The 22,676-nt window shown below is 49.7% G+C and overlaps 1 protein-coding gene across 4 annotated transcripts; it reads left to right on the forward strand.

Moving 5' to 3' along the window:
* The first annotated feature begins 1,576 nt into the window (after window positions 1-1,576).
* Wnt5a (Wnt family member 5A) lies at window positions 1,577-22,676 on the forward strand. 4 transcript variants are annotated; one of them, XM_047532200.1, is made up of 5 exons: window positions 1,577-2,454; window positions 9,105-9,238; window positions 10,458-10,708; window positions 15,525-15,817; window positions 19,331-22,676. In XM_047532200.1, the coding sequence occupies exons 2-5, from the start codon at window positions 9,159-9,161 to the stop codon at window positions 19,787-19,789; spliced, it is 1,083 nt and encodes a 360-aa protein (XP_047388156.1). In that variant the 5' UTR covers window positions 1,577-2,454; window positions 9,105-9,158; the 3' UTR covers window positions 19,790-22,676. The 4 variants fall into 4 exon arrangements, with proteins under 4 accessions (XP_047388156.1, XP_047388154.1, XP_047388157.1 ...); XM_047532198.1 differs by lacking the exon at window positions 1,577-2,454 and adding an exon at window positions 2,471-2,946; XM_047532201.1 differs by lacking the exon at window positions 1,577-2,454 and adding an exon at window positions 8,600-8,695.

A 22,676-nucleotide genomic window follows, 5' to 3' on the forward strand; every position in this document is an offset into this window, starting at 1 on the left:
TGCTCAACATCCACCACCCCGGGGCAGAGCTGGGGTTCCTACAGAGAGGGCATGTGGGCTCGGGTGGCCAGGGGGAATTTCAGCGTGCAGCCACTGGGCAGAAGAGCTGGGCAGTCAGGGAAGGCCAGAAGGAGGAGTTCGAGAGACCCACAGACAACTCTTTTCAGTACCCCTGCATCCCATGGGCAGATTTCAAGCTAGAATGGAAAAGTGTAAAATTCCCACAGGTCACCAAGTGGTCAAAGCCTAGAGAGGGTTAGAAGAAAGGAGACACAGGAGGTGAAGGGGAGCTTTTAGAACCTTGGGCTCTTTTCCTTAAGGCAGCATGCGCACTTGGTGAAAGAAAGCAAGGCGAACTGAGGAGGGGCGTCCATCTCTTTGCATTTAGTGGGAAGCTTCCACCGCCATTTTTGGTTCCAGGCAAAGGAGAAGAGAGGGGCGAGGCATACAGTCATTTGGGACAAGTTAGGGCCAGGAGAGGGCTGCCGGAGGTAGGACGAAGTCTGGAGCCTCAGCCTGCACGCCCTAGGATAATTAACTGAGGGTAGGAATGGGGGACAGGAGGAACAAACCCAAAGGGCCACCACCCCGAAGTACCCAGGCCACAGACTTTGCGACTTAAGATCAAGTGCATGCCCACAGAAGATGAAAATCGATTCGTGTGTGTGTGTGTGTGTGTGTGTGTGTGTGTGTGTGTATCTTCCACCCTTGACCGCTGGAGGATGGGAACTACGGAGAACAAGAATTGCGCTGCAGTGTGAGGCACTGTTTTGGGGGTGGCGCTCTTCGAGTGCTGAAGGGAGGGGGACACACATCCCACAACCCCGCCCCGCCAGAGTCGCAACAACTGCGGGCATCTGAAAGGGTCTAGAAGTTCCGGGAGCCCTGTTTGACCAAACTTCGCGGTCTTCTCACCTGATAGCAGCCGCCTAGGTCCGCGCGGCAGGACCACGCGTCGCGCCTGGCTGCACTGGGTCTCAGCCAGACGAGCGATCGTGCCCTCCGAACCCCCCGCTACGCTGGGGCGTTGCAGGATGTTTGCTGCCACCCTATCCTCTAGCGGCAGAGCTTAGGTACTCCTCCCCGGGGGTAAGAATGAGATGTTCCGTATCAGGGCAGCAGCCTCTGTGGAACCCAAGGGAGCTGTCTGGGACAAGCCAAGGGGTCCAGTCTGGAAAGTTGGGGTTCGGTCTCCCGCGAGCCAGCGGCTTTGGAAGAAGCGGAGACAGCCAGGCGGCGGGCAGGCAGCGACCACGGAGTGGACCTCTCTTTCAGCAGATGCCTGGGGGATGGGGAGCCTAGAGAAGGGGGCCCACGGGGTGGTGTACCCCGCCTCCCAGCACCCCAGCCCGTAATACGGCTTTAAAATCCTGCGGAGTTTGTCATAGGCCGGTATCACCACGCATGCGCACAGGCAAACTAGAGTTTTTCTGCCCCCCCACCCCCGCCTTCCCTCTCTCTTTCCAGCCGCCTTTGGTACTGCAACTTAAAAAAAAAATCATATATTTTTTTCCCCCTGAGAACACCAGGGAAAAGAGGAGTCCGAAGAGAGGGAGGGAGAAAGTGAGGCAGTTGGCCAGCAGGGCCGGGGGGTGGGTGGGGGGGGGACGCGGTCCCCGCGGTCGGTCAGTCTGTCTTTGGGGCACAGGATCGCGTGGAAAGCTGCTGCAGGCTCCGAGGCGCCGCCTCCGTCGCCCAGAGTCCGGTTCCGTGCCGCCGCTGCCCAGTGAGCTCCTTCCGCCGCCGCCACCGTGCCCTGGACCGCTCGGCTGCCCCCTCCCGCCCCTCGGAACCCCGGCACGGAACCAGGAGGTGGGCAGCCTTGCCCGCCACGGACCGCCTGAGCAGAGTCGCCGATGTGGAGCCCCGGGCGCTCGCTCCTCCAAAGCCCCGCGCCCGCGGTGCCCTAACTCCTCTTCGCCTTCGCCCTGGAGAGGCGGGGAAAAGAGGGAGATTAACCCGAAGAGAGGAAGAAGGGGGTGAAAAAGGGAAAGCCAACGTCTCTCCGGAGGCAGTTGCCCATTGCCCCCTCAACCAACGGCGCGGCAGAAAGTTAGGGGCCGACTTTCACTCATTTTGCTCCCCATTTTTGCCAGACCCTAAAATGAAAGGACAAAATTTGGCTCCGACTCTTGCAGCTCTGATGGCGACTTGTGCGTTTTCAGCGGCATCTCCTGGAGAAAAAGCCATGCGCGCCTGATTGTTCTGTGGCCCCAAAGCTGCAGTGGGTGTGTGTGTTTGGGTGTGTGTCTCTGTGTGTACACAGACGTCCGCACACTAACTCTCGGCTGCAGGATCAGCCCCTGGAAGCAGACGTTTCGGCCACAAACCGGGAGAGGAGGAGCTGGAGAACAGGAGGCGTGAGCCGCCAGAAGTTTGCAGAATCCTTGGTGTGAATGAACTGGGGGCACCTGGGCGCAAGGATCGCCCCCCCTTCCCCCGCCTCAGGCCAGAGTTGAGTAGCGGGGCTTTTTTTTTTTTTTTTTTTCACCCTCTTGTGAAGAATTTTTTTATTATTTGTTGTAAAGTCTTTTGCACAATCACGCCCACATTTGGGGTTGGAAAGCCCTAATTACCGCCGTCGCTGATGGACGTTGGAGAGGGAGCGCCTCGCCGCGGAGCAGTCGTCTGCGCGCCCTCGCCGGACCCGCGGCTCCTTCATTGCGCCCCGGCGCGGCCCTGCCTTTGCTGCTGGCCCGCGCTCATCCGCGCCCCCTCGATTCCTGGGCGCTTCTCAGTGCTACCCCGGCTCGGAAGCCCAGGCCCGGGCGCCAGTGCCCGCTTCGGCTCCGGTTCATTGCGCCCACCCGACGCGCCCAGTAGGACTTCGCAGCCCTGCTCCTGATCGTCCCCCTAGGCTTAACCCGGCCGCTCCGCTTGGATTCCTTGGCTGCCCTCGCTCGGGTGGCGACTTCCTCCCCGCACCCCCTCCCCCTCGCCATGAAGGTAGGTGTTCTGTGCGCCGCCGACGTTCGCCACTCATCCATCTATCTTTCTCTTTCTTTCTTTCTTTCTTTCTTTCTTTCTTTCTTTCTTTCTTTCTTTTCTTTCTTTCTTCTTTCTTTCTTTTTCTTTCCTTTCTATTTCTTTTCTTTTTTCTTTTTGTTTTGGAAGTTAACCTTGTTCCCTCCACCTCTTCCTATTCCTCCCTTTCTTCAACCCTCTGAACTCCAGCGTCGCTGGCAGGGTCTCCTACCTCTTCGCCTCCGTCCCCCCATCCCCCGCATCCCAACCCTCCTTCTGCTGCCTCTGCGTCCTCCAGAGACCTCTTCTCGTCGCATCAAGCATTCTGCAAACCTTTTCGACTTCGGAGAAAAAGTGGGGAAGAGCGGTGGCAGAAAGACTGAGTGTGGTCACGGACGACTCTCTTGTCACCCTGAGAATCTCGAGTGTAGTTTACGTTGTGTATATTTAGGAACAGGATAATGATTCAATTCAACAAATATTTATTAAGCGCCCACTGCGCGGGCACCGGGAGGATTGTGGCGGGACCCGAAAGGGGAAGGGAACTATTTGGTTGGGAGATCTGGCATCTGGACTGGGGGCCAGCTACTCAGAGGAGTGCGTTCTCCACCCCCACCCTCCCGACCGAGGCCAGGTTGCAGGCTAGTCCCGGCCAACTAACAGGAGCGTTATAGGCCCCTGCGCCTTTAAGAGTGCCTGGCTGGGGGCCAGCGCGCACCCCGGCGCGGGGAACAGGGTCGCGTTATTAGCATTATTAGCCGCCACTGGGTGAGCTGAGGCACTTTGCAGTGGTGGTGGGGGCGGGGAGTAGTGGTCTTGGTGGCTCTAATCCCGTGGGTTGAGAGAGAGCGCCCGGATCGCCTGTGCGCAGTCTGCCTGGTCCTTTAGAAACACTTGGGCCTCCGCGTTGGGCGAGCGGGCGGGGGCCAGTTTGTGAACTCGTGTTTGTTTTAATTGTCAGTTGTCTGTTAAAGCCGAGTCACACACTCCGAGGGTCATCGAGAGTTCACTTTTAAGAAAAGCTAAACGTTTCTTCTTGCAATATAACTTGCTCTCCCCCAAACAACTTTTCCTCTTTCTGCCTTCCAAGTTTAGATCCTTATTTCTATTCTTCTTGGTGTTTCCCCTTTTCAGTTTTCTGGAGAATAAACTTAGAATTGGAATTAAGATGTTTCCTAAAAGCAAACAACTTCCCTCTTGCACACAAAAAGGTAAAATAAAATAAAACTCCGGTCCACACGGCCCTGTTTTACTTTCCAATCCTTGTCTAGCTTAGGGTCTCTCTCTCTCTCTCTCTCTCTCTCTCTCTCTCTCTCTCTCTCTCTCTCTCTCGACTTTCTTTAAATGGACAGCTCGTTGTTTGGAAGTAACTTGGGCCCTGCTGTGCTATCACGCCTGCTCAGCCCTTGGCCGGCTCGCCAACATTCGCATTCGCTGCGGAACCACCAGGAAATTTGTTTTCTAGACAGCCTCTACCAGGGGAGTTTCCGAGGGGGCAAAGCTGAGAGCGCGCAGCGACGGAGAAGCAGTCGAAAGTGGGGCGTGTGTCGGAGTGCGTGGATTCGTGCCCTGCGTGTGTGTAGCGGGGGGGGGGGTGGTGGTAAAGGATCGGTTGTTCTCAAGACTTGACATACTAACCTTAGTTTCCCTCCCACCCAAGGAAAGACCCTCCCAAGGAGCCCAGCCTGATTCCCTTGTCTTCTCTTCCCATTCCACCCTTCCCTTCCCCTCCCTTCCCCGAGCGCTCCGGTGCACAAGGGGTTAGCCCTGTGCGCGCAGAACTCGGAGCGGTACCCTCTGCTTTTTCTTCCCCCGCCGGACGGTACCGGCTGCCCCCTGTTGGTTATCTTAAGGTAGGACGCCGCCGAACTCCGTTCCTTGGAGCCCGCCTGCTGCAGCTCCCCTCTCCCTCCCACTCTGCTCCCCTTCATCCTTTCAGACCACTGGGCCCCACTCTGCCAGCATGGCCCCTCTGAGGTCCCTAGAGGATTAGTGCATTGCGTCGCTGCTGCAATAAGAAGGGGTTGTGGGTCTAACCCAGCAAAAGGGGCTTCAGGTGGAAGTGTTGGTACCTTTTCTGGGTGTAGAAGAGAGTGTGGCCCTTGGAGGACTCGGGTGTGGCCTCAGCCATCTCACCCATTTTCTCTGTGGTCCTGCACAAGCATTGTTTTCCCTCTCTCGGCCTCAACTTCTTCGTCTATTAAAAAGCGGGGGCGAAAGTGTTTCTAAAAAATTGGAGGTTGGACTGATTTTTAATTTTCTTTCTCCACTGACTCTGCTCACCTCTGGGCAGAATTGAGCCTGTGCAGAGAGATTAAGACAACCTGTAGGAGGAAGGGTAAATGGTGGTGATGGTGTGTATGTATGTATGTTGGGGTCTGAAGAACCGTGTGGAGGGGAAGCACAAAGGGCAGTAAGCGGGAGAACCAGGAACAGACTATTGTTCCCTTGGAGCCTCCAGTCCCCTGACCTGCTATCAGTTCTAAGACCAGGGTGGTCAGAGGCTGTTCACCTCCTTTGCACTGATTCTGGCTCCAGGAGCAACCTCTGCCTTCTCTCCCGGGCTATTCCCTCCCCTCTACCCCAAGTGCATCGCCTGCAAACACAGGCACACAACACAGCGCTGTTGGGAATACATACCCAGGACTGCGTGGGGTGGCTGTAGCTCCCCTGCGCGTAGGCACAAGGCATGGGGGAGCAATGACTCCTTTGTCTGATAACCTCCAAAGCGGACCCCCTACCGGCCTCGGTCGACCCATTCTTCAGCATCTCTTCTCTCCTCTCCGAATTCCCCTGGTAGGACGTCCCAGGTTTGTGGTTGCGACCAGGATTTTTCTCTGCAAGTTTCTTCATGTCTCTCCTTGCTTTTGGGAGAGAAGAGCGTGGGGAAAACAGTTTTGTTTTGTTTCTTTCCCACCAAGAGCCGAGATTCTTCTAGGAGTTTCCCATCTTCCTTTTCGTCACCGCGAGCCCGGGTCAAACTCACTTCTTCCGCCTAGTTGGCGTCCCTCATCATTTACACTCCTAGACTTGGGCCCTGGGAGAAGGGAATGCCCAGACCGAGTGAGAGAGGCCCAGTGGCGGACAGTCGAGGTTCTGTGCCCAGGCTTTTCATCATGTCTTTCAAGGCATCGCCTGTCGCTGCACTCGGGTACAGGGCGCGTTTGCGCGCGCATTCTGAAGCTCCTTGGCTGAGGTCCGGGAACATCCTCTGATCAATTTTCCTCATCAGATTTCCTTTTCCTTACCCCCTCATCATCCCCCGCAGTTGACACCTTTAATCCTACGTGGAGGCTTTGGGGAAGCCTCCTTACGAGGGAGCCACACCATAGAAAGAACTGCTCTGGATAGGTAAGGAAGGCTCGCGAACGCCCTTCCTTCACCTTACCCCATCCTTGCGTCGAATCTCGCAAATGCCCCCAACCCTCCTCTCCTTGCACGGAAGGAACAGATTCCCAGGGTCCTTACAGAGTCGGCTTCCTTGGGCCTCCGTTCGAAAATATTTAGCTCACTCTTCTGATCAGAACTTTTGTTTTTCTTTGGTGTGACAGTCTCCTGAGAAGTCTCATTTCGTACTGTCTTTTCGGATCAGATCTCTTGGTAAACAGATGGGGATGTTTTACCCTACAGAGTGGATGTATTTATTAGTGAGTTCGCTGTGGGTTCCTTGAGTCTTTCAAACTTGTGGGGCCTTTTCTGGGTTGCGATGGAATTGGAGCGGGAAGAAGGCCAAGGTGTTTCCGGGCAAGCGCGCGGGGTTAAGTGGAGGCGCTACTCGCTGGGGTTCTCCTGTCCGATCCCGGTTGGGACACTCCCGCCTACCCTACACTGGAGCTAGAGATACCCGAGTCGGGAGACCGGATGGCTCCACTCCTAGTTGGCCCCGGTTCTGGGAACTGTGTTGGTGGACTCGTCCCGGGGCGTCGGGCCAGAAGTAGGTTCGGTTTGTGTGGTTTCGGCTCTAACAAAGAGATCCGCTGTAATCCTCCGAATCTGTTATCAATTTCTCCTCTGCTGGTGCCCCGCCCCACGCGCCCCGCCCGCAGCGAAGCTCCGAAAGTGAGCTTGGCGGGCAGGGAACTGGGTCACCGACTGGAAAGACGTCGGAACCTGTGTGTGCACGCGTGTGAGTGTGTAAATGTGCACGAGTGTGAGTGTTATAAATGTGTGTGTGTGCGCGCGCGCGCGACTTTGGTTGAGGAAAGTAGACTTTGCAGCCTGGGCTGCGCGGGAAAGCAGACCTTGTAGCTCACCCCCTCCCCTGGAGGAAACTTGACACTTCAGTCGAGGGTGGGGAGGGAGACTATCTCCCTGGCTGGGGAAACCCCAGATTTCCATTCTCCAGGATGCGCCCCCAGCTTTGCGGTACTTTAGAGGAGGTCTGGGCCATGGGCGCGGAGCCCTGGTTAGCTGGCGCTGGGGACCACAGAACATTTCCTCTCCGAAAAGCCCGGAGGTGTCTGGACCAAAAGGACTGGCTCTCAGGGAAAAGTCTCGGCACGCTCCAGAGCCCCTTAGCGTTTTCAGCGCTGCCTGGGTCCTCTCCATCCCTTTTACCTTGGTTTCCAGGCAGAGCCTTCCGCCGCTTGGACGAGGCTCACCTTTCTTTCCTTTCCCGAGGAAGGGGCTCCCTCTGGGGCTGCGGGCGGCACAGCGCGGCAGAATTACACTTATCAGAAAAGTAAAATGGGATTTTGGAAACCCGCTCCTCCCACCCGCGCTCGCCAAGCTCCGCCGCCGCCTACAGGTGGAGAAATCACCAGTGGGCAGGAACGGCAGGGGAAGCTTCCAAGGCCGACTCCTGCCGCTGAAATTCTTCATGAAGGGAACCTTTGCCGCCCGAGGCCTTGAGCCCTGGCCTCTGGGGCACAGCTGCGGCTTGGGAGCCAGCGCATCTCTGGCCCTGCCAGGAACTCATCCGCAACCATCCTGTTCTCTCCCCACTCCCCTGCCTTTCGGAGCTGACTTAACTGTATCTAAGGGGGCTAGAAAGGCTAGACTGGAGGCGGGTGGCAGCGTTCCAAGGCCACGCTCTCGGTGCCACGATCGCGAAGTGGCCGACAACCCCAGACCAGGACCAAGAGAAACTGGAGTCCCTTCTGGGCTTCCTGTTCCCTCCCTCCACAGCAGCTGCCGGGCATGGGGGGCAGGAGGAGAGTGAAAAAAAAAATCAATTTGGGGGGAGATTGTGAGAAGGGCAGGGAAAGTGTTCCCTCCCAGAACGAGGGGACCCAGACCCTCTTCTTTCCTCTGGAGTTCCATCCCTTCTCTGAATCTGAGGAGGAGGCCTCAGGCGTTGCTGGTTGGGGGTGGGGGGGCCAACATTTTCCGGTTTCTTTGGTTGGGAGAGCAGACCTCTGTTCCCATTCTCCCCCAGGCCCCCCTCATCTCCTTCTCCCCGCCCCAATCTGGCTGAAGAGCGTCCTAAAGGAAACCCAGGCTGCTCTTCCCCATCTGGAAGTGGCTTTCCCCAAATCGGCCCGTAAACTGATTATGAAACATACGATGTTAATTCGGAGCTGCTTTTCCCAGCTGGGCACTCTCGAGCGCGTTGGTCCCCGGGGCCTCGCCCCCCACCCCCTGCCCTTCCCTCCCGCGTCCTGCCCCCACCCCACCCCCGCGCTGGCCACCCCGCCTCCTCCGCAGCCGCCCGCGGCGCGCTCCACTCGCCTTCGCGCTCCTCTCGCCCGCCCATGGAATTAATTCTGGCTCCACTTGTTGCTCGGCCCAGGTCGGGGAGAGGACGAGGGTGGCGGCGGGTTCCCGAGTGAATTCCCGAGGAGGGACCGAACTCTGCGCGAACTAGAGGGGAGCGAGGGGGTGCGGGACTCGAGCAAGCAGGAAGGAGGCAGCGCCTGGCACCGGGGCTTTGACTCAACAGCATTGAGACATGTTTGTAATCGCTGGCGTGCCCCGCGCGCAGGATCCCAGCGAAATCAGATTTCCTGGTGAGGTTGCGTGGGTGGATTAATTTGGAAAAAGAAACTGCCTATATCTTGCCATCAAAAAAACTCACGGAGGAGAAGCGCAGTCAATCAACAGTAAACTTAAGAGACCCCGGATGCTTCCGTTGTTTAAACTTGTATGCTTGAAAATTATCTGAGAGGCAATAAACATCTGCTCCTTTCTTCCCTCTCCAGAAGTCGATTGGAATATTAAGCCCAGGAGTGGCTTTGAGGACGGCTGGAAGTGCAATGTCTTCCAAGTTCTTCCTAATGGCTCTGGCCATATTTTTCTCCTTCGCCCAGGTTGTAATAGAAGCCAATTCTTGGTGGTAAGTTCATTCTATGTGCATATTCCTTTTTTAAAAAAAGAAAAAAAAAACAGAAGTTATTTTGTAAGATGCTGCAACATTTAAAACTGGATAGTGAGTGTAGGTGCATTTATCTAATCCATGTGGGTATAATATATTTTATTTATTCATATTCTAAACTTAGTATTTTCTTTTAACTTGTTAATATATTGTAAAGCTTATCTTCAGTTCCATAGGGAATCGGAACCTATAAATCTAGGCCTTTTTCTATGAGGCCCTTGTTCAGACCTGTGCTTGTAGAACATCATGTAATAAAAGGGAACAGAAATTCACTTCTCTAATAATTGTAAGCCTATCTATAAAATTTACTTTTTGCCACCTCTAGGTAGTAAAAATGAGTTTCAACTTTTATTTTTTGTCACTCGAAGTTATTAACCTACAGAGTAGCAGTAGGAAGACAGTTCTACTCCAAGTGGAGAAGTGTTTGGGCTTGAAATTTGATCAAAAGGAGGTGAACTTGAAGTAGTCAAATGTCCGTAATGGGGGTTTCTTTCTTCTTTCTGGAAGGACCTTGTAGACTGCAATATATCCAGAGGATTATTTTTGACGGCACTCTGGATATTTTTCCCCCTGTAAATGAATAGCATTTTTCTGTCTGTCAAACATGACTTCTGTTCATTGGGTACCCAGTGCTGAGTCCTTCACAATCACATAAGGAACCCTTTTAAAGTATCCAGGAACATGGCGAATTTTCTTCAGTCTGTATACTTGTCCCTCTGTTCTTCCATCAGTTGAAGGGAACTGCTATCTCCCAGCCGTGTCTAATTGTGTCCACTTTCAGCATTCATGTGTTTTCAAGGCAGATCGATCCAATTTGTGGGGCAAAGTGAATCACTCTCTCTAATGTCAAAGGCAGTCCCTGAAACTGCCATTTCTCCCTTTTCCGGGTGGATTTTGGAAATATTGGTTCAGGTACATTGCAACCAGGGCAAGAAAGGGAGTGAAAGCGCTAACTGAAGAGCCAGCTGGCGGGATGGGGACTGCACAATACCTCCGTTTTCTGAGTGGAGTTTAAACAGAGGAGTTTTATGAAGCCCTCCTCATACTTTGTCATGAGGACAAGCAGGAGAGAAAAAGCATCTGTGTGCTTTAAACTATGTATTGCTGACATGCTTTCGGGGGGCCCACCTCGAGAGTTCACGTAAATCTTGAATGCACATCTCCCCCCACCCCTTTGCAGGTCGCTAGGTATGAATAACCCTGTTCAGATGTCAGAAGTATATATCATAGGAGCACAGCCTCTCTGCAGCCAGCTGGCAGGACTTTCTCAAGGACAGAAGAAACTCTGCCACTTGTATCAGGACCACATGCAGTACATTGGAGAAGGCGCGAAGACAGGCATCAAAGAATGCCAGTATCAGTTCCGACATCGAAGATGGAACTGCAGCACTGTGGATAACACCTCTGTCTTTGGCAGGGTTATGCAGATAGGTAGGAAACCACTTAAAATATATGTGAACTTTTTTTTTTTTTCCTAGAAAAAGTCTTCCATGTTTGCTTGTGGGCTGATCAGGAGGGCACCTTCCAGCTTGGACAATGGCTTGGAGATTTTTGTTATTACAGTGGTCCCCACATCTGATCCTAAGTTTCTGACTCCTTTAACCAGATCAGGAGGGGCTCCTCACGGACACCACCATTTTCCTCAACACCTACTTTTTATAAAATGCATTTTGTTGAAAGTAGAAGCAGAACACTTATTCTAGTTTCTTAGAAGTAAATGGTGGGGGGAAAGCCCAGTCATTTAGATCCTGTTAAACATAAAAACTCTTTTGACTGTTAGAAGTTTCTTAAGCCACAATTCAAATGGACCAAGCATCAAACTAAAAACCATCATCTTTCAGAATGCTGAATAAGTTGGAAGTGAACAAGATTTTATTATAAATATATTTATATTAAATATCTTAATATAGATATATCCTGAGACCACAATGATATATATGTTAAAAGCTTATTTTTTGGTCCCAGAAAACTTTTAATTAGAAATGATCCAATTTGCATGGGTGATTTTGACAATTTACAGAAAATCACATGTGTGGGCTCTCAATCTAGGAACTTAAAAAATGTTTTAAGTGTATTGCTTATGATCAGGGTTTTTATTTTAAATATGTTGCTGAACTTGCTATTCCATTCAGGGAGTAGCTAGCATTTAAAATGAACTCAAGGCAAAAAATTTGAAAAATCAGTTTGCCTGTGGTTTGGTTTAATAGTGTAGGATCCTACTTGACAGATGTGGTCCTATGAGTGTTTCCTAGCGTGAATATTTTAGGTCTCTTTACTTTTATGCAAACAAGCCCTTATAATTAATATGACTGTGGTGATTGAAAATAAGAAGCAATTTATCAAAGCAATTAACTGTTTACACAGACTAAAGATAAAAGTTAGCTTAATATCCATCACAGATGGATAAAATGCTTAAAAACAAAACAAAACAAAACCTTGAAAAGTGCATTCATTGAGAACAAAATAGAGTTGTCAGTGGCTGTTTGAGCCAAGGGGCTTCATAAACTAAAATAATATGAAATTGGAAGCCATTCCTCTTACTGACTGGGAAAGTGGCTTGGAGCCTCAGCTTGCAAGCTTCATGGGGCTTTGTTCTTTCAGTTAATGATTGAAATGTGCTAATGTATATACTGGGTTTGGATGGAGGGGCTGAGCTTCAGGAACATAGAAGTGGTCCTTGCATTTAGACTCATGTTATGGAGTTAACCGGGGACGTGGTGGAGGCTTAATTTTGCATTCTGATACTGTGTGGGAGCTACAGACTCTTAAAACTCTGTCTGAATAAGTTTTCACCCTCTTCTTGTATGTTCCTCCTCAGCTTCCTGCCTCTTAAATGATGGGATGATGGGATCATTCTTTTTTTTTTTTTTTTTTTTTTTTTTTTTTTGTGCATGGATATGAGTTAGCAAAAAATCATACACCTCTGATGGTAACTAGAAGAAAAATAGCAGTTGGAACTGTTTTTCTGTATAGTCACTTGAACACAGCTTTGATTTAATGTCCTCTTCTCATCTCCGTACATGGCCTGTTTGGGGCCAAAATGTTCAGAATAAGCTATCATTTACTAAGTGAATTTAAGTTCTGCTGGAGATTTATTTTAAATGCAATCCAAGATTCAAAGAGGCTGTTTCCTCAGGGAATGAGCAGAACACTTGGGACAAAGGCCTACATTTAATTGTCCCTCCCAAGAACACTCTCTGGTCCTCAGCTGTTTGGCTGGGACATGAGTAGGTGGGGAACCTCCTGACAGCCTTGAAGGGGCCTTCCTAGATGCTGTGGGCAAGTCAGCTGATGTCGCTGGAAGATGAGAGCATATGCCGAATCCTCCCTGGCCAAAGTCCCACAGTGCCTGGTGTCTCGGAACAGAAGGCTGCTGCTGGGTGGCTTGTGGTGGGACACTGATGGGGCCTTCCCTTTCTTGCTTATTCGAAGGAAGAGATGGAGAGCAGGAAAAATACAGTAGGTTGTTATGGAAGAGGAACATGGACCCAAATCCAATGGGGGAAAGTTTCTTTGCTTTCACTTCTCTACTTCAGGGTATGTTTGAAGATAATCAGCTCAGAGAAAATTTAAAAGACCCTTGATTCCCAAAGGTGTGCGTGCACCCCAAAGCACTTTGTAACCCAGGGATGGTGAGAGTCAATTCTTGTCTGAGCGACTCTGACTGTGTGAGGGGCCAGTGTCTGAGAAGCTCAGCTGCCACTTCTGACCTCCCTCCTCCACTCATTTTTCTAAGGTGCCAGTTGGCTTGGAGGCACCGTGCACAATCGCCTCTTGAAGGGCTCGCTCTTCGTTTTGGAAACTCTCATTTTTCATCATGCTAACCCTTCCCTTCCAGCTTTTGTCCCCGTCTTGTCTTTGTTTCCACACTGTGAAAAGATATGTCAGGAGGGCACCATTTTTAAGGGGTATGAGGATCCAAGCAGCTGTAGATTTCACACAGAGGGAACCCTCCCTGAATCAGCAGTACTCCAACCCGGATGACTGTATCCACAGGCCATTAGCCAAAGAGTACTTTTCAAAGTGACATTTTTTTTTTTTTTTTTTTTTTGCTGCAGTGCCCAATCAGCTTAGAGATGTCTACCAGGTTTGTATTCTGGGGCAAAAAAAAGAAGACTGACAGGAAAAAAAAAAAAAAAAAAAAAAGCACTATTTGTGTTTTCAAGATAGACTTACGAAAAAAAAAAGCAGCGTTTGTTTTGTGTAAAAGCCCTTTTATGCTTTGTGTACTCAAAGGACAGTGTCTTATTTCTCTCTGTCCTCAGAGGATCACTTTATCTCCTCTTCCTTTAGCCACAATTTCTTTATTCTGCAAGTCTCCTCTCCATGGCCGTGGCATTTTCTGTATTATCAGTGTTAATCCTCAAATAACTCCCCAGAATCTGTCTGCTCTCCTCATTTGTTTCCACTCCCCCAGTGTTCTCTGCCTCTCTAATCTGAGCTAGATAGATTAGACACAGGAACTTTCTGGATCCTCCTGCCAACTACCAGCACTCCTCAAGTTATTCATTTTTAAAATGTGGGAGGGGGAAGGTCTGTGGTGAATCAGAGCCACCAGCCATTCCTGGAAGGGGATATCACGAATGGCCACATCTCAAGTGTGGAGCAGGGATGTCCAAGGAGAGGGCAGTCTGTTGGAGGCTTGATTTGGCATGGCCACCCTCCTACACAATGGGTGGTTGGATACATCGTGGGCCTGGCCACCCTCCTGTGTGGGGCTAGGTCCTGTTATCAGCTGTCCTGCTGCTACCTTCTCATTCCCTCAAAAATGATTGTTAGCAAGCTCTCAGAGTAATTGTAGGAGGAACTGATCTGGTACAGGGATTTCAGTGCCAGAGTGGTCTTTCCCCCCTGAGCATCTAGTTCAGTACCCTTATTTTACAGTTGACGAAAGTGAGGCCCCTGGTTCTTGCAAGTCCCAGGCCCAGCTTCAACTGAGTTTGAGGCTTTCTCTCTCATGGGACAGTTTTTATTAAGTGGCTTCCTGTTACACCTAGAAATGTCTCCACATGCAGATGGAATTTGAGGTAGTCTATGATGGCCTCCATTTTTCTCATTACAAATAGAGTTCCTATAACTTTTATAGGGAGATATTTTTTTACTGGAAGATATTTTTTCCCCTAGGGTATGTGTGTGTGTGTGTGTGTGTTTTGCTCTTGGTCTAACACTTTGAGGCAGAGGCAGGAAGGTGGATGCAGAAGTGGCATTAGAGAACAGCAGGGTATTTGAAAAGTAGACACTCATGTTTTTGAGTGAGAAGTATCAAGCCAATCAGTTTGGGATTTAAAAAGCAAGTTTTCAGTTGTCACTCTTTATGAACGGTTTAGAACCGTCCTCTGGGAAATTAAAGAGCCTTGTCTAGAGGCAGACTTCGTGCTGTGTGATGGGGACAGAAGGAGAGGTTACAACTGTCGAAGAAGGAAGGGGGTGCCCCGCAAAAACCAGTATGACCACCACTCTTGTGGCCACAGGCAATGTCTGGCTTTGATTGGGGGTCTAAGACTTGCAGAGGCTCTATGCCTAGCAAATTCTATGCTCCTGCACAAAATGAAAATAATACCAAACATTAGAATAAGGGTAACAAGTCTACCCCAATTCCACACTTTCCTTCAGTGACTTCTTTCATGTACACTTTTGGAAATAAGTTTGAATATCTTCAAAAGAACTGTAGAGAAAATCAATCCAGCACTGCTGCCTTAGGCTCTGAAATGTCAGAGGGAAGATACCAAAGATGATCTCTACTTTGTTACTTGTTGCTTCTCCATGTGTTGAGGGATCTTTCTTAGCTCCCCCTTAAGGTGGACCCAGAGCCTGTGTGTAAATTAGGGACAGGGCGCGTGTAAGGGTCCAGCCTGAGGTTTATCTTGCAGGCCCCGCTTCGGGGCCTGCAGTGTGGTGGGCGCTTTCCCTGGCCCCACCCCCCAGGAAGGTCCAGGGTTCCATCTGCACTGGGCTCAGTGGATCCAGGGCTGGTCTGTCAGGGGCTCACCCTGGCCCTCAGCAGGGACTGCACACCTGTGCGTGGGCTGGAGTGGGGTGGGGATTCTCCTTGTCCCCACTCCCCCAGACCCCCAGCAGGGTCCAGGCCCGAAGTGCTGGGGCTCCTGCCCCCCGCCCCAGCTAGCATTTGCTGGGGCTCCCTCTTCCCTCTCCAGGAGGCCCAGGGGGGACTTTCTCCGCACACCCAGCGGGGCACAGGCCTGCTGGGCCGGCAGGCAACCCGGTGACCCTGCGTCCTCGCCCGCAGGCAGCCGCGAGACGGCCTTCACGTACGCGGTGAGCGCCGCGGGGGTGGTGAACGCCATGAGCCGGGCGTGTCGCGAGGGCGAGCTGTCCACCTGCGGCTGCAGCCGCGCCGCGCGCCCCAAGGACCTGCCGCGAGACTGGTTGTGGGGCGGCTGCGGCGACAACATCGACTACGGCTACCGCTTCGCCAAGGAGTTCGTGGACGCGCGCGAGCGGGAGCGCATCCACGCCAAGGGCTCGTACGAGAGCGCGCGCATCCTCATGAACCTGCACAACAACGAGGCGGGCCGAAGGGTGAGTCCGCAGCGCGCCTCGCCCGCCACCAGGCCTGCTGTCCCCCGCCCCCGCGGCTCCCTGGGCCTCTGCCCGCTCCTGGCTACCTCTGGCTCCGCTTCTTTCTCCCTTTCTCTGTCTCATTCATCCTTTCCTGTCTCTCTGCCTCTTCTGTCTCCTGTCTCCCTGTCACCTCCCATCTCTTCCCTTCACACAGTCCCTCTCTGGAGAGGGGGGTGCACACTACTGAGAGGGACCCTGGGGTGAATCATCCCACCTGCCCGTCCCAGCCAGCTGCTGGACCAGGGAGATCTTCCCTGCCTTGTTAGCCAGTTCCCCGTGCAACTTAAAATAAAAATGTTAATAACTTTCGCCCTCCTTTTGGATCGTGTGTGGTTGGGTTGCAATTTGGAGAGAGAATTTGCATTTATCTTAGTGGGTACCCCACTGAGAAAGGCCTCACCCCGGCTCTGGGCCTTCTCTTTCTCTTCCTTTCCTTCTCTCTGCCCTCCTAATGTCTTTAGATAGCAGGCCTGATGGGTTGAGGGTTTTTAAAAAGGGCTTTTCTAGGAAAACGACAGCATTTTTAGCAGTGTGGAATGTTATAGGTCTGACCATCGGGCCAATCACAGGGTGGCTGTGGAGAGCAGGGAGCCCCAGCAGTGCCCAATGAGACTGGTCTTGCAGCCCTCATGAGTCTCCCGGACCCCACTCTTTCCTTCCCCTGGTGGGGATATGAAAAGCTACTCCACAATAGTTAAAAAGACCCTTTTTTTCCTGCGGTTAAACACATGGCACTTTATGGCTGCTTTAAAATGAAGGGGTGAAAACTTTTCTTAACTTTGGCAGCAGTGAAAACCAGGGCCATTATTTTTTCACAGAACCCAAGGTAGGTGCCAGGAACTTTCTGGTCAGAGATTTCACTCTTCTGTATTTTGGGGTGAGGAAAAAGGAAGATAATCACAGAGTAGACCATACAGGACTGGAAGGAGCCTTAGAGCCCTCTGGCCCCACACCCTCATTGCAAAGATTGGGAAACTGAGGCCAAGAGAACCACTCATGACCATGGAAGAAAATTAATGGATTGCAATGTAAGCCTAGGTTCCTTTGTGTTAAGCTCTTGTGTCATAGCTTAGAGGTGAAGGGCCAGAGCTTTTGGAATTAGAGAACTGTAGGTTTAAAAACACATCAGTCTGCTCCTTTTGGTTTCTGAGCCTCAGTTTCCATATCTCCACATCTGTCAATGGTCATGGCAATGACTCTCACTTGGGGTTGTTGTAAGGACTAAAGGATTTCATGTGGTAGGTTGAACCATATGACATTGGCAATCCGAAGCCATTTTTGACTGACAAAATAATTTAATTTGATTCAATATAAGGTTTTTATTTAGTATCAGCCGGCAATTAGTGCTTGATAAATGATAACTGAATTATTAAATATGGAGTAAAGGATACAGAGAAGTCAAAGATTGCATAGACAAATCCAGCTAACTTACCTTCTTCTCAAATGTAAAACATTTGGGGTGTCAGGGAAAGATAAAACTCTGCCCATTTTTGCCTGCATTGCCCTTGGGGCTCAGATAATTACTCCAGAGGAAGCGTGGCCTCCTGTCCCCAGCCTCCTCTGCCACAGAGCCTGCACTATAGGTTGACATGGTTAGAGTTCAGCCCTGTTCTCTCTGGAAGCCCATGGCCTGGCTCTCACCCTCATCAGGAACACATCACCCCACTCTGTGCCTCTGACCAGAAGCACCTCTAGGACAGAGGTGTGGCTGACTACTCTGTGTCCATCTAGTGGTGCACCCATATTCCACGCTCTCGGCCATCTTTAGAACTTTCTTACACTTCCCTCCTATAGAGAAATAAATCATCAGGGACTTGACAACCATGGAGAGAGAGTCGGGGGGTTTCTAGGTGACAAGAGGGGACTTTGGAGGTTTTGAAATGTACCTTTAAAATGATAATTTCACTTAATATCCACATTTTTAATAGTGGGTTTTATTTGGGGTGTATTCTGTCATTGGAGTGGTGAGCTGGGTTTAGATCCTGGTGGGTGAGGTTACATAGAAGACAGCTTTTCTCCAGGATGGTGGGGATAGGGGTGGGAAGTTGGGCACTATGCCAGGAAATCATATTAGAATTTCCCCCCTGGGCATTAGCTTTTTACTTTCCTCAAAGGGGAGCAAAGGTTAAATATGTTTGCAAAACCTTCCTCTGACTCGCTGAGCGCCTGAAAGTCTTTATGCCAAAAGAGTACACTTTGGCCCCTTTTAAAAGAAAGCCCCTTATGAATCCCCAGAGGAGGAAGGGAGCTGTCGGGTGGAAGTGGCCTCCAGGTCCCGACCGGCCCTCACCAGCACACCCACGCCGTGCAGCTTCTACAAGGTCGCTGGCACAAGGAACTGTGGGCAGTAGGGACTATAAATAGGCAACCACCACCTCCCAGACTGCTGGGCACAGTGCTGTGGGACCAGACCCATGGGCACGGCTACTGGGAGGCCAGAGATGCCTGGGCAAGGGCCCAGCCGCCATGCCCCCGTCACCCTGGAGCAAGACCAGCTGTCCCGTGTCTGGAGGGCCTCCCCTGATTTTATCCTTCGAACAGTGTTGAGAGGTTGGTACTTCACAGTCCCCTGCACAGATGGAAGATGATGTTCAGCAAGGTGCAGGCAGTTGCCTAAGTTCAAGGGCAGAATAGGAACAGAATCCACATCTACCTGGCTCCAGGGTATGCTTTCGGCCTAGTGGGGTGGTGGGCAGGTTAGGGACTATGCAGGAAGCAGGAATGAATATACCTGAAATCTAGGCCCACATTCTGGCCACATAGCCTATGCAGGTCACCTACTGTCTCTGTGCCACTGCATTGTCATCTAATCCAGATTGAACGAGATCAAGGGTGCAAGGGCTCTTATAGCAGTGCCTGGCACACAGCAGTGATAATAGGATTGGATAAAGGTTTGAACCCCAGTCCCACTGGGGATGGACCCTTTCCAAATTTGAGACTTACCAACTGGGTGACCATGGGCAAGTCCCTTAGCTTGGGCTCAGAGTCCAACTTCCTGAGTTCAAATCCTAGCATCTCCACTTCCCAGTGGCTGGAGGAGGAGCTCATCTCTCTGGGTCTCACTTTCCTCTTGTTGAAATGGGGGTGATAAGAGCAGGTGCGTGGTGGGCTGGCAGTGGGGAGTCATTCAGGGAACGCAGACAAGAAACTGTGAAGTCCCAGAGATGCATGTTCACATGCTACAGGTTTCCCTAAAAAAGAAGCAATGATTCTGGAGTGGAATGATTTTTTTTTCTCCCTGTCCCCATTTGAAAACTCTGCGGGCTAAGAGCATATTTATTTTGTTAGTTTTTAAAGAAGGCCACACCAGACTCCTGGTAGTGAGTGGAGAATGAAGAAGTAACACAGCCCCTAATTCAGCTGGGGAAACCAGCCCCATTAGAAGGTAGAGAAGAGCTTGGTTAATAGAACCCACGCCCACATCTTGGATCCTCCATGAATTTGCACACTAACTATCCCTGTTGCCCCTAGACGGTGTACAACCTGGCCGACGTGGCCTGCAAGTGCCATGGGGTGTCTGGCTCGTGTAGCCTCAAGACGTGCTGGCTGCAGTTGGCGGACTTCCGCAAGGTGGGCGACGCGCTGAAGGAGAAGTACGACAGCGCCGCGGCCATGCGGCTCAACAGCCGGGGCAAGTTGGTGCAGGTCAACAGTCGCTTCAACTCGCCCACCACGCAGGACCTGGTCTACATCGACCCCAGCCCCGACTACTGCGTGCGCAACGAGAGCACGGGCTCCCTGGGCACGCAGGGCCGCCTGTGCAACAAGACGTCGGAGGGCATGGACGGCTGCGAGCTCATGTGCTGCGGCCGCGGCTACGACCAGTTCAAAACCGTGCAGACCGAGCGCTGCCACTGCAAGTTCCACTGGTGCTGCTACGTCAAGTGCAAGAAGTGCACGGAGATCGTGGACCAGTTTGTGTGCAAATAGTGGACGCCTGCCCCTCCCCAGCCCCACTCCCAGGACCCACTTATTTATAGAAAGTACAGTGATTCTGGTTCTTTTTTTTTTTTTCTTTTTTAAAAAATATTTTTTATTTTTCCCCAAGAATTGCAACCAGAACCATATTTTTTTCTGTTACCATCTAAGAACTCTGTGGTTTATTATTAATATTATAATTATTATTTGGCAATAATGGGGGGTGGGAACCAAGAAAATATTTATTTTGTGGATCTTTGAAAAGGTAATACAAGACTTTTTCTGCTAACATAGGATGAGGGGAATACAACACACACCCCAACTTAGCTGTGTGGAGGTAGTAGACATCCAGAAAGTAAAGGAAATATATTTTTTTTCTTCTCAAATATGGGATGGGTAGGATCCGTTGGAAGAGGATGGTGGAGAGCTGTGCAAGATTCTGCTTCTATGACCAAAAATGAGCTATAAATGCTCTAGTGCAAAATAAAAGGTAACTGAGGCACCACCCCTCCGGCCATTTCCCAGGGGCTGCCAGACTGCCTTTATATTTTCAAAATGATAAAATATACAAGCAGGAATCTTGATATTCAAAGTAAAAAGGTATATCATATGTCTTATTCTTCTCAAATGTTCCATCTACAGATGGTCTTATTCTAATAGCTGGTGTAACTTGGGTAGCAGAGAGGAAAGTCCCCAGAAATTAAAATATCCGAAAGCTTCTAAATGGAGGCCATGATTTGAAGGTGCTATCCCCCAAGTGATTCTGGCTACTATTTTGATCCAAATGATTCTAGATAATATTTTGTTTGGGGAGAGAGCATTGACTTGAATATAAAGAAAAAAAATCTTGTAATTTTCTTAGGGATACTTGGTTCATAAATACTACTAATGAAAATAATGCATGAATTCCATTCATAGATCCTCAGGCCAAACAGCAAGATGATTGCAGGCAGTTCCACACTGCACCAGAACAGAAAACCCATTTGAGGAAAAAAAGTGAAATCCACCTTCCCACTTGACCCCTAGCCCTCTCTGGTCCCTCTGTGCCGTGATGTGATGCTGGCCACGCTTCCAAACGGCAGCTCCGCTGGGTCCCCTTTGATTATAGGACAGGAAATGAAATATGAGAAGTTCCACTTGGAAAACAGTGTGCTACTTAGGGACTTTTTTTTTCCCTCAAACTTTTATTTTGAAGTGCAGTAACTTCATATGTTTTGATGACATTACTCGGAGTCCACAGAGGTGTCCCAGTGATTTGCTGTTATAATCCTGTGTTTAGACTATCCACTCGTGCTTTTCCTATTATACTGCAGGTGTACCCCAAAACTGTTCCTAATATACTTGAACAGTTGCATTTATAAGGGGGGGATGTGGTTTAATGGTGCCTGATATCTCAAAGTCTTTTGTACATAACATATATATATATATATACATATATAAATATAAATATAATTATATCTTGGTGCAGCCAGTGATCTAGATTTATTGTTTACTCGGGGCTTATTTCTCTGTCGGGAGCATTGTCGTCCTTCACTGCAATCCAGTTGGGATTTTTCCAAAATTTTTTTTTTTCTTTTGAGTCTTGAGCTTGGCCTGTGGCCCTACCGAGCACCAGGAAGCAAGCTGGTTTCTGAGGAAGCTTGACAGTCTGACTGGCTGAAGTGCATGTTGATTTGGAGATTGCTTTCCTCTTTCCTGTCCAACTCCTTTTCTCCAGCTTCCTTTTTTTGCAAACTCTGTGGAGAGGGCATTATTTGTTCATCACAGACATGGATGGTAAGAGATCCAACCCAGAAGCATTATCATCTCTTCTCACTTTGCTTAGCTTGCTCTGCAGAGCAGAAACTGGTGTCTGTGAGACTTGGTGGCACTTACTACAATCCCTAAGGAAAACCCGGTCCACTATACAGATAGCTAGTTAAAAAAAAAAATTTTTTTTTAAATAAGGATACCTCTTTTCCCAAAGTGCCATCAAGTGTGTTCCTATCTCAGACTCACATGCTTTTAAAGGTTTGGAAAGATGCACATCACCCCTACCCTCCATAGGCTTGGTGACCTGCACGTCACCTCAGCCAGCTATGGCTCTTAATTTATTGCACAAGGATATTCACTTCCCCTCAGTTGCAGTGAATTGAAAGAAAAGATCTTGAAATTAAAAAAGCACTAATGAGTTTAAAATGTCACTTTTTTGGTTTTTATTCTTCAAAAACCATGAAGTACTTTTTTTTTTATTTGCTAAATCAGATTGTGTTCCTTTTTAGTGATTCACGTTTATGAACAGAGTTGAGTTTAACAATCCTAGCTTTAAAAGAAACTATTTAATGTAAGATATTCTACATGTCATTCAGATATTATGTATATCTTCTATGGCCTTTATTCTGTACTTTTAATGTACATATTTCCATCTTGTGTGATTTGTATATTTCACTGGTCTAAAAAAAACATTGAAAGGCTTATGCCAATGGAAGATAGAATAAATAAAATATTCCTTGTATATTGGTAAGTGGTTTCAGTGGTCCTTCAGATAATTCATGTGGAGGTTTTTGGAGAAGTCATGAGGGATAGCTTAGGATGACTACATGTTAAAATAATGGAAGAGGGGAGAGTTTTTACCAAAACCAAACTATTTGGAAGCTTCAAAAGAGTTCTATATGTAACAGAACAAAAGGGAATTCTCTTTTCCTATATGTGTTTCTCAAAAAAAAAAAAAAAAGCAAGCAAGCAGATGGCTTAAAGCTGGTTATAGGATTGCTCACATTCTTTTAGCATGATGCATATAACTTAATTGTTTTAGAGCGTGTTGCTGTTGTAACATCCCAGAGAAGAACCAAAAAGGCATATGCCTTTATCCATGACCAGCTTTTTAGTCTTAAAAAAAAAAAAAAAAAAAAAAAAAACA

This window comes from Sciurus carolinensis, chromosome 17 (genome assembly GCF_902686445.1).
Source record: "Sciurus carolinensis chromosome 17, mSciCar1.2, whole genome shotgun sequence".
Classification (NCBI taxonomy): domain Eukaryota; kingdom Metazoa; phylum Chordata; class Mammalia; order Rodentia; family Sciuridae; genus Sciurus; species Sciurus carolinensis.